Source organism: Larimichthys crocea, chromosome VIII, assembly GCF_000972845.2.
Source record: "Larimichthys crocea isolate SSNF chromosome VIII, L_crocea_2.0, whole genome shotgun sequence".
Taxonomy (NCBI): Eukaryota; Metazoa; Chordata; class Actinopteri; family Sciaenidae; genus Larimichthys; species Larimichthys crocea.
In genome coordinates this window covers 28,478,362-28,488,918 of record NC_040018.1, presented here as the reverse complement: position 1 = coordinate 28,488,918, position 10,557 = coordinate 28,478,362, and the positions used below count along the sequence as shown (strand labels likewise).

The following is a 10,557-nucleotide window of genomic DNA, read 5'->3' as shown; positions in this document are numbered from 1 at the left end:
TGTGTGTGTGGTGTGGTGTTTGTGGTGTGTGTGTGGGTGTGTGTGTGTGTGTGTGCGAGCAGAGCTGCTGCAGCTCTTTGTCCGTTTGTTTTCAGCCATCACACAAAGGTTGAGCAGGGGTTTTTCATATGTTTTCATTACGCACACGACCCAGATAGCTTCACGTTATGCACTCCCGTTCGGCTCGATGGGAAGACGAGTGCTGATGCTGGTAATGACTGTGGGACTTTCTGCAGCCTCTAATTGACATAATTTCTGCTGAATGAAATCATAGTGAAGTTAAAACTATTCTTTCTTCTGCCAGGAACGTCTTGGATCCCCTTCAAGGATATCTGACATTCCGTCTGCATGCTTGGGTGGCCCCCAGACCCAACTTTGAGAGTAGTGGCAGCAGAGTGTTTAATGGGAGGTTGGGGTCCCAACACTAGAGAACACAGAGTTGGTTAGAAGACTCTGCTCTATGTATGCATGATGTATGTATATGTATGATGGTCCTGTTGTCCTGAGGTTGGAGGGAAGTGCCAGATTTTAAATCTTTCCTTTGCATTCATTCTGCCTGGACTCAGCCTCAGTCCTCCTGCTCCTTTCCTGCAGTCCTCTCCTCTCCTCTCCTCCCTCTCCTCTCCTCTCCTCTCCTCTCCTCTCCTCCCTCTCCTCTCCTCTCCTCTCCTTCACCAAAGCTCTATTTCCTCCCCAAAACACAATGGTCTCTGGAGAGAGATGCAAACTGTGGCAGACTTTATATCCATTAAGAATCAGCTCCACTTCCAGAGGAATTCACAACATCCCTCCCTTTCTCTCTCCCTCCCTCCCTCTTTCTCTCTCTCTCTCCGTCTCTCCCCCATGCATTCTTTGTACAGCAGTAGTTCAGTCTGTTTGGATGGAAGTAACTGTGTCATATTGCATAAGAGCCTGGAGGAGGATGAGGAGTGACTGAGCAGTTTGTGTGCTTTACCTGTTGAACTTACACTTTGGTTGTTCATGACTCGTTTTACGGGCGTACAGTCAAATAAAGAAAACAGAAAAAGAAGAAACATCAGCTCCTAACGTTCCAACACTGGCTTCGGAAATGTTTTATGAGGAGGAAAATGCATTTAACACAATTGTTAGTGCTCAGGCGTGCACGCTGGGATGTAACAGAACTTTTGTTGTGTTACCACAAAGCTCCCACGGCGGGCACCTTTAGCCCATACAGCCTCAGCTGCTTTTTTCACTCCCCTTATTTACAGTATCACAGCGGAGTCGCTGCATGTCTTAGCAGGTCATATAATCTGCAGGATGAGTTATGCTGCAAAAAAAATGCCATCAATTTGTATTTAATTTGACAGTGGTATTATACATGTTCCAGGACGTGTTCTTTCTTTGACTGCATGTCCAAGGGATTGACACATGTCTCCGCACACAGGCATAATGTATATGAACAGATAGAGGAAAGTGTCAGTGTTTGAGGCGTTAATATATATATATATATAGTATATATATATATATATATATATATATATATATATATATGATATATATATATATATATATATATCATATAAGGTATATATGACTATATATATAAATATCTATAATATATATCTATATATATGTATATATATATAATATATGTATATATCTGAGTTCCTGGTCTCTTGTATGTACGTGTTGTCGTATAGTGTTCGCTATCTGTCTGATGTCTGTATTGTCTTATATCTCCTCTACTTATGGGGCTGTCAATCGCTTAAAAAACCTTAACTATTCAGCGCACATTCTTTAACTGTAACTCCGCGACTACTCGCTAGTTAATCTATCATAATGTCTCAATACTTACCTGCCATTTTTCTGAGCGGACGCTTCACTCTGCCATATTCTTTTGTAAAACACTGATCAACTTACTGTAGAATAAACACCGAGAAGTATTGAACACTTCATTCTGTTATTGGCTTAAGGCCCTCCGGCAATGAAAAACAGCCAGAAGAGGAATATATGGAGAGTGCCACACTCTTGTGACGTAGAACAGGGTTTTGCTCTGGAGGTGATGTTTAAAGTCGTGGTTTTCTGTGAATTTAAATCGGCTCGTGCAAAACTGTTGGCAAATTGCCGTTGTTTTGTCGTAACGAGCCGTCGGGAAACTTTTTCAAAATGAAAATATCCCCTAAAAGTCCTTATCCATCTTTCCGCCATAGACTTCCTGTTAGTTAGGATCAGATCAGAGACATAATACATGAACGCTCATGCAGCAGGTTGGTTCCGTTGCTGCGATGCGTAACCTGTCCGGCCATATTGGATTGTGGCACGATCTGCCCGTAACTAATACAAGCAGGGCCGGTTTTAGCATATGGGCAAGTGGGGCGACCACCCCAGGGCGCAGTCTCGTGAGGGCTTTTAAGATTAATGGCCTTTATACACCATTCCACACACACACTAATATATCTGGGAAACAAAGATTCTTACTTTGCCACATCCAAAATGGCGGCCGCGCCCCGGACGTAAACAAGCCGCGTTTATTGCGTGTAATTTTTTTAACGCGTAATTCTTGTAAAAGTAATCGACCAAAATTAACGCGTTATTTTGAGCAGCACTAATATTATATAAGATATGATAGGATATATATATGTGTGTGTGTGTGTGTGTGTGTGTGTGTGGTGTTAGATATAATAGATATATATATTATCATATATTATATATATCATATGTGGTGTGTGTGTTGTGTGTGTGTGTGTATAATATGTATTTAGGTATTATGGGTGTAATGGAAGTACCCAACACACACACACACACACACACAGCTCTGCAGGTTTTTCTTCTTTCCTTCTAAATAGGAGGTTTCAGTTATTGTGTATGCCCCAGTTATGAACATATGGAAAGAATTTATTTATACAGGTTGTCAAAAGTGCTGGTGGTCTTTAGCTCGGGTGGTGTTATGTAACTTTTGGGGGTGCAGCTCGGTTCTCAAGGTCTAGCTGCTCCGGCTAATGACTGTGCACGGGGGAAATGTGGAGACCGTCTGAGGGAAGCTTTAATTGTCTGCGAACTAACAGAATGATAGGAGCAGACAGATCAGACACAGCACAGTCACTGTCTCTGCAGCTGGACAGCTTGTCTGCTCATGTCTTTTTTTTTTTCTTTGTGGAGGAGTTTGACAGTGATTTGTCATTTCTCCACGAGCCAGGGTGGATTCACAATAGCACTTTTTTTTGCAAAATGCAGCCTGTTCCTCACTCAGCCCACTTTTCAAAATAAAACACCCTGTGCTGGAGAACGGATCAAAAAAATTCGCGACCTCATCTGTGCCCGGTGGAATTTATGTGTTAGTCTGTATGTTCTCCTCCAAAGTCTGTGGCAGGAGACAGGATGTTACAATTTTCTTTGTGCTAATATGCACAATATGAATACAGACACTAAATAAAGATCAGCCAGTCTGCTCCATAAAGTTATTAAAACCAGTTAAGAGCAGATGGGAACTTTTTTAACCTGGATGAAATTAGTCGTAGCCACCAGACTTTATTGACAAACAAAAACAATAATTTTACTTTGTACGCTTCATCCAAACTCAACATAAAATTCAAGCAATCGGCATCTCAGTTTGTCAACCGTCAATTCAGAGGAGAGCAGTGCTGGCACATAGCACTTATCTATACTGGAAATGTGTCTGCTGATGAACAGACTGCTGGAGGGTTGTGCACTTTTGAACACATCCAGTGGATCAATTGGAGGTTGAAAGAAAACTCATGTCAATGGTTACTTCACTCTCTCTCTCGAGGTTGTCATGTGGCACCCTCCCCTTGTTCATATTAGGAAAAGTGCTCATTGGATCACTGAACAGCAACTCTTGGAAAAGTTTCCAGCTTTTAGACGAGTCATGTCCAACAATGTCTGTAACTTTCCAAAACAGACAATCCAACATTCACACCGATTTTCGCAGTGATTGGCCAGGTGCATGGAGAAAGTAAGCAGGGTTTGGACGTATGGCAACCTCAGTGACAGACTTCAGAATGTCAGTCTCCGTGTTAAAATGTCCAACTTCACAGCTTTTGTTCAATCCATCCATTTTCTTTCACTTATCTGGGGTCGGGTCGCGGTGGCAGCAGGTTTAGCAGGACGTTCCAGGCATCCTTTCTCCCCAGCAACGCATTCCAGCTGCTCCTGGGGGATCCCAAGGCATTCCCTGGCCAGATGGGCTATATAGTCCCTCCAGCGAGTTATGGGTCTGCCCAGGGTCCTTCCTGCCAGTTGGACATGCCTGGAACACCTCCAAAGGAAGGCACCAAAGAGGAATCCAAATCAGAGGCCTGAACCACCTCAGCTGATTCCTTTCGACGTGGAGGAGCAGTGGCACTACTCCGAGCTTCCTCTAGTTTTCGTCTTTAATTTCCTCATTCGTGAAAACTGTACTTAGAGATCACTTTAAAGTTATGCAGAATTAAGGGCATGACGGCTTTGACCGACAAGTTCAGACTGTTACAGGTGGCTTGTTTGAGCAACCAAGCTTCATTCAGCCCAGCCTCATCTTCAACCAAGCTCCATTCCCAGGTTAGCAGGGAGATGGCAGAGGCAGGACTGCAACTAACAATGTGGTCACCCTGAAGAGGACTTACTGGTCCAGGCAGGAATGCCTCCTGCTGCATTTACGCCAGTATTAACATGTTTTTCTTACAGTAGACAGAATATCCAGATACAGATCACCTCTATCCATCAGCTGACTTCATATTTAGGTTATTTTTGGCTTGTATCAAGATTGTTATTCTGCCTCCAGTTTGACTGCCTCAGAGAACAGTCAATAAAACTAAAAACAGATATCTACAGAGGAGATAGAAAATCAAAAAGACCTGCAGCAAACTTTAAATTCAGGGTTTCTGGCTGCGTGACGTGGTTCTTTGGCTTCACTCGTTGATTCTGCCTCCAGAACAGCTCTCTGCTCGGAGAAATGTTTGGATAACTATAACTCCAATCTGCAACTATTTAAACTTTTCCATGACTTCTCAAGCTGGTCATTAGTGCTTTTGACTGGATCCTGTGTTCAGGTGTGTTCCACATTACAAAACTGCCATATTCGAAAAAACAAGAGGCCGGCTTTGCTCTGCTTCACTGTGAATTCCTCTCGCTGCAAAAAAAATGTATAATCTTGGCAAAGAGACGCCAAGGGTTAGGAAAATATGCACATTATTAATGTAAACGAGCAGAGAGAGTTTGCTCTGCGTTTGATAGCGTTAACAGCGAGGGGCTCAGCAGGTTCCAACAAGAACTTTGCAGAGAGGAGATACACATTAAATAAGGAAACATCTGCATTCCACACAGCCTCGCTTACAACACAGTGGAGCTGAATGAACATCAAAGCATATCAGATAGCAGTAAATGTTACTCTGAAACCTATGATTTATTAGCACTGCTTCCCTGGGATGTTCAACTGGCCCACTTTAGACTGGAGGGTGGAGGGGCAGGCAGTGGTTCATTCACACAGCTCACTGCGAGCGCATCACTGCAGAGGCATTTGGAAGATGTTTCAGGGTTTTTGAGGTGAGCATAAGGAACATTCGCCAGATTCTGAAAAAAAAAAAAAAATCACACCAATCCCATCCGCTGTAATTTGACCAATATGTATGAAGAGATTTCTCTTGCCAGAAAGATTTCAGCATAAACTCCTACTTGTATCAACACAGTACGATTTGTTAACGTGGACGAACTGTTTGGAAAAATGTGTTGATTCTAAAATCATGATTTCGGAAATTGAGTTGTCAACATGTGAAAACGAGAGCATTTTTTTTTTTTTATCAAGCAACCTGACTGTCAGACATTCAGACAGGCTGGAAACAAACCAACAGTCCATCCCAATGATCTAAACCAACACACGCACGCTTGCCAACTCTTTGTTTGTCGGATAAACCGCACAATTCTCAAAGTACTGAAAGTCAACTGCATGAAAACTGTGCACATACACAAAACAAAACCGACAGTGAGCCGGAGGGAAATGTTCGGATTTACAACAGGATCAACGTGCATGTTTGAACGCTGTGCAAAATGCTGAGTGTGTGGACTTTAAATGAGGAAGCTACAGACGGACCTGCACATGAATCCATACACATGTTTATGTTTGCAACTGCTGTTTTCGACCTTCACAACTGCTGGTTGGCGTCTCTAACAGCAAAAGTATAAGACAGCCACTCATAGAAACACCACGCAACTCCCACCCAGCAAACTGAGTTACCCCAAAACCCCACCGGACACGTCACGTCACGGCTTTGACGCTGTTTTGGTCCTACACGCGACTTCAAACCCCGTTTCAGAAGCGTTTAACCCACCAGACTTTGTTTACTTGCTCAGATTTGTCAATTTTCTTGGTTTATGTGCTTCTAAATATGTTTCTACATGTGTAAATATGCTACTTAGTTCATTTGTTTCACTGTCTGTCTGTTTTTTACGACCGGCAGTTTGCACAGGGTATTTTATTTTGAAAATCCACCCAGATTCGATATGCTTTTTCGGTGCCTGGCTTCCTGTCAGCTGGAGGTGCTCTGTGTAAATTGACGCGGGCTGCTCACGGCATCCGTCAAAAATAAAAACAGCCGTGTATTCAACGCGGAGGCGTGCTTCTGGGACGCTTCTGGGACGAACCACAGCGGAGCCGGTGGGGTTTGAAACAACAAGAACGGCCACATATCGCTGCAGCAACCGCAGCATGGCACGTCCGCACCCGGTGGAATTTTGGGGCTAGAAGCTGAACAACTGAAGTCATACAGTCTGCTCATAGACGTCTGGGCAGCGTCCATGCACTACTTGACAAAAAAGCCCCACTGACGTTTAAATAGTTAAACGGACCAAAAAAAACAAACTCGAAAATCTGTAGGACCTTCTTACTTTTATCAAAAAGGTGGAAACCGTGCATAGTGAGAACTACCAAAGAGAATGAATGAAGTGAAGCTCCACTATCCTCTGTCCTCATGAGGGCAGTTTCACGCCTGCAATTATTCTGGTGTTCCTCAGCAAACTTTGATATCAGTGTGACCTTCTAATCCCACATCCCGCTCTGTGTGTGTGTGTGTGTCGCTCACCTTGTACAGTCCCACAGTAGTTGGGCTGGTCAGCATCTGGAGCGGAGCTGCTCTTGGCAGAGCGCCGGCGTCGCTGCAGCCGGTGTTTGAGTCCAGAGAACGACTGTGACGGGTCGTTTTCACCCACCGGCTGGATGAACATGCTGTCCCCCCCGATCTGGATGATCCCAGTCTGTGCACACAACAGAGACAGACACAAGATGAAAGTCATGATTCCCTCCCTGACATTATCTGGGATTACAAAAGATGAGTAAAAAGAAGTAATTTGAGGTGCTTACTAAGCAGCAACCAGGAGTGAGACTGAATGTGGACGACTGTACTCTGCTTATACCCAATTCTTCTTTCAACACCTGTCCTAACAGTGTGAGGTCAGGGGTTCTTCAACCACCTGAAAAACTGTTATCATAATAAAAAAGTGAAATACTTTGTGAAGTCCTATGATTAACTAATTAATTAATAAACTTATTTGGATGGATTAAATAAACGATAGAATTCATTAACGGGCTCTTTTCTCAGCAGTAACTCGGACTCGTCATAGCAGCAAAAGCACAGATGTTACTAATAACATTAACGGTCCCTCTGTTCTATTCAAGTGTCCCAGTAAGCCAGGACGGTGAGCCAGATGAGCAATACCAAGACTCTGAAACTGAAGCAGCTAAAATGGAATGAGTCATCATTTATTTTATTGTTTACACCCATGCCTTTCCTACTGTGACATGTCAAAATGTCTTCTGTGAAAAAGACTACTGAGCCTTAGAGGTGTGCATTATAGAATTTTAGCTTCGCTCTCTTTGCATGGTCGAGTCTGAACTTCATTTGTAGATGCAGAGATGAACTGTGCCGCTCCTACATACCCAATCATGATACTATCACCTGTTACCAATTCTACCCTGTCCTTAAAAATCTCTTTTCAAGAAGTCCTGGCCAAGACAGACAACAGCACAAACCAAGAACAAGGAAACAAAACAGACATTATTACAACACATAACATCCCTAAAGTTGCAGTACAAAATCGTGAATCCAACAATATCAGTTCATGCAACAACTCCAGGTGCCTCCAGGTCTTTCAAAATGGATTAAAAAAAACATTCAACAGATCAGCTCACGGAGTTCTTTGAATGCTTTTCAATCCATTTTTAAACCAATCAACAGGTTCACCTGTGGAAGCTTCAAACAGTCTTTTGTCTGTTGGAACATGTTGCAAACAGTGAATTCAGAGCGAGTGTATATTTACTGAAAAAAATAAAGTTCAGTTTGAACATTCAATATGTTGTCAGTTACTGTCTTCAATTTAATATGAATCAAAACTGATTTGCAAATCATTGTTTTTTGGGTTTTTATGCGCCATTTTTTCCCAGAATCAAAGTTATGTTACTTTGACCCTGAGTATTGTCTGCAGAGATTTTTCTCATGCAGCCACAACAATAAAGCATGCATTTGCAGAAACTTAGTGGAGCTAACAGAGAGGTGGCTGGATCAGTCTGCACCTTTTATGGTTATTCTGCAGCCTGAAAGGCTGACTCAGCAACAGCTGACCACAGATTTGTGCAAGACAATGATTCAACACTCTCTCCTCTAATTAATCAGACTGATTGCTCTTTCTTAGGAAATCCTTGCAACCATCTCTTACTGTTGTGCAACAAAGGAGTCACATCAACAAAGAAAAGAAAACATTCTGAGGAAACTTGAACTCCAACAACGTATCCAACAAGTCTGGTCAACACCATCAGTGTGGTGATCACATTGATCATTTCATTGGTGTGGCTGTTGGTGAATGCTCATTTCTGTACAGTTGTAAAATGAAGCTTTCAAAGGAAGCGAAAAGAAAATGTGCTGCAGGGTGGTAACGTGCATTCTGGTGAGTCAGCAATGTCAGGAGCTGTCTCTCCTTCACACTCCATCATGTAGTGTGTCTAAGACCCAAGAATCCTGCTAGATGAGTTACTTAACAGCACATGATGTGTAAATAAGCAACTGTTTCTTCAGCAGATCTACTTAAAGGCGATAATATGTCAGTGCTGGGTTCAGAACTTGTTTCTGCTGCCACCAAGTGGTCAAAAAAATAATAGATAATGATGTCGGCTCAGTTCTCCCTGTGTTTGCATGGGTTCTCTCCGGGTACTCCGGGTAAGTGAGTGTGAATGGTTGTTTGTCTCTATGTGGCCTGTGATGAACTGACAACTTGTCAGGGTTTACCCCACCCGAAGTCGGCTGCGATAGGCTGCAGCCCCTCCACTGAGGATAAGCGGCTACAGGTAATGGATGGATGGAGTTATTGCACATTATAGGTTTGTAGGTTAACAAGCAGTCAGCTGAGACTGGCAGCTAACATCAAGTGACATTATTATAGAGCGACAAAGTCCACTTTGAGAGATACTACGAGAGGTGGATGGATGGGTCGACGTTGGACTTTAACACCGGAGACCATATGACTGTCGCACAGCCCTGAGACAATACACAGCCTTAGTGCTTCAGATTTTTCCAACATTGCTAAAGAAATTCAGTCAGTGATTGAAAATATTCAGCTAATGCAGTCAGTGTATGACAACACACATCACTTAATCTAACTAGGGCTGCCACAAACGATTATTTTGATAGTCGACTAATAATTGATTATTTTTTTGATTAGTCGACTAATCGGATCATACGTAAATTCACTGTCCTGGAAAGTGGCGGATGGGAGGGTGCTGTAAAGCTCGCGGACAGAGCCGTGAGTCACCTTCGCCCCAGACACTTTCCATGCCGATCCGCTGCGGAGGAAATGTGCCCGGCGGAGGCCAGCCAGCGCCGGGGAGAGGTCCCACGAGGGGATCCTCCCGCACCGTGCGGCCGTCCCTGACCCGCCGAGTTGAATTCCCCGGGCAGACTGCGCGGAAGTTGCGGAAAAATTGCGGTGATTGGTTAAAATTGCAACACTGCCCTGAATTCACGGGGATTCACTGAAGTTGCAAATCGCAACATGGTGAATTCCTGGAGGGTCTGTGTTATGGTATCATTTACGGTACAGTCAGGCCTGACGCCGATTACCACTACTGCACATGTGCGTAGGTGTGTGTGTGTGTGTGTGTGTGTGTGTGTGTGTGTGTGTGTGTGTGTATGTGACAGAAAGGCAGTGGAAGCTGCAGCCACAGTTTCGAGAGAAAAGCAAAGTAAAAAAAAACAACAAAAAAACGATGCGTCGACTACTAAATTAGTTGTCAACGATTTTGTTCGTCGACATAATCGTGACTAATTGCCTAATCGTGGCAGCCCTAGTATGAAGGAGCGCTGCCACATGTCCTTCATTCCAACAGCTGTCAGCCTCTTTAACACCAGCATGACTCCAAGACTTTCTTCAGCATGACTTGCAAACTGGACACAAGAGCCACACAATTTGAGAGGTGTACAAAATGAAATTTCAATATTTTGCCAATAACGTGAGCAACCACCTCTCCAACCAGAGTTGGATGAAAAGCAACTGCTCGCAGATGCTAACCAGAGATTTATTCTGCAGGCGGAAAACGCTATTGCGACTTTTATGGAC

General features: G+C 43.5%; 1 protein-coding gene across 2 annotated transcripts in view; it reads right to left on the bottom strand.

Annotated features, from left to right (window-relative positions):
* adamts17 (ADAM metallopeptidase with thrombospondin type 1 motif, 17) overlaps nucleotides 1-10,557 on the bottom strand; it is a 121,496-nt gene that overhangs the window by 100,083 nt on the left and 10,856 nt on the right. For both annotated transcript variants that reach the window (XM_027281876.1, XM_027281877.1), the window contains exon 3: nucleotides 7,035-7,206. In XM_027281876.1, coding sequence (XP_027137677.1) covers nucleotides 7,035-7,206 — 172 coding nt within the window. The remainder of the gene's footprint in view (nucleotides 1-7,034; nucleotides 7,207-10,557) is intronic.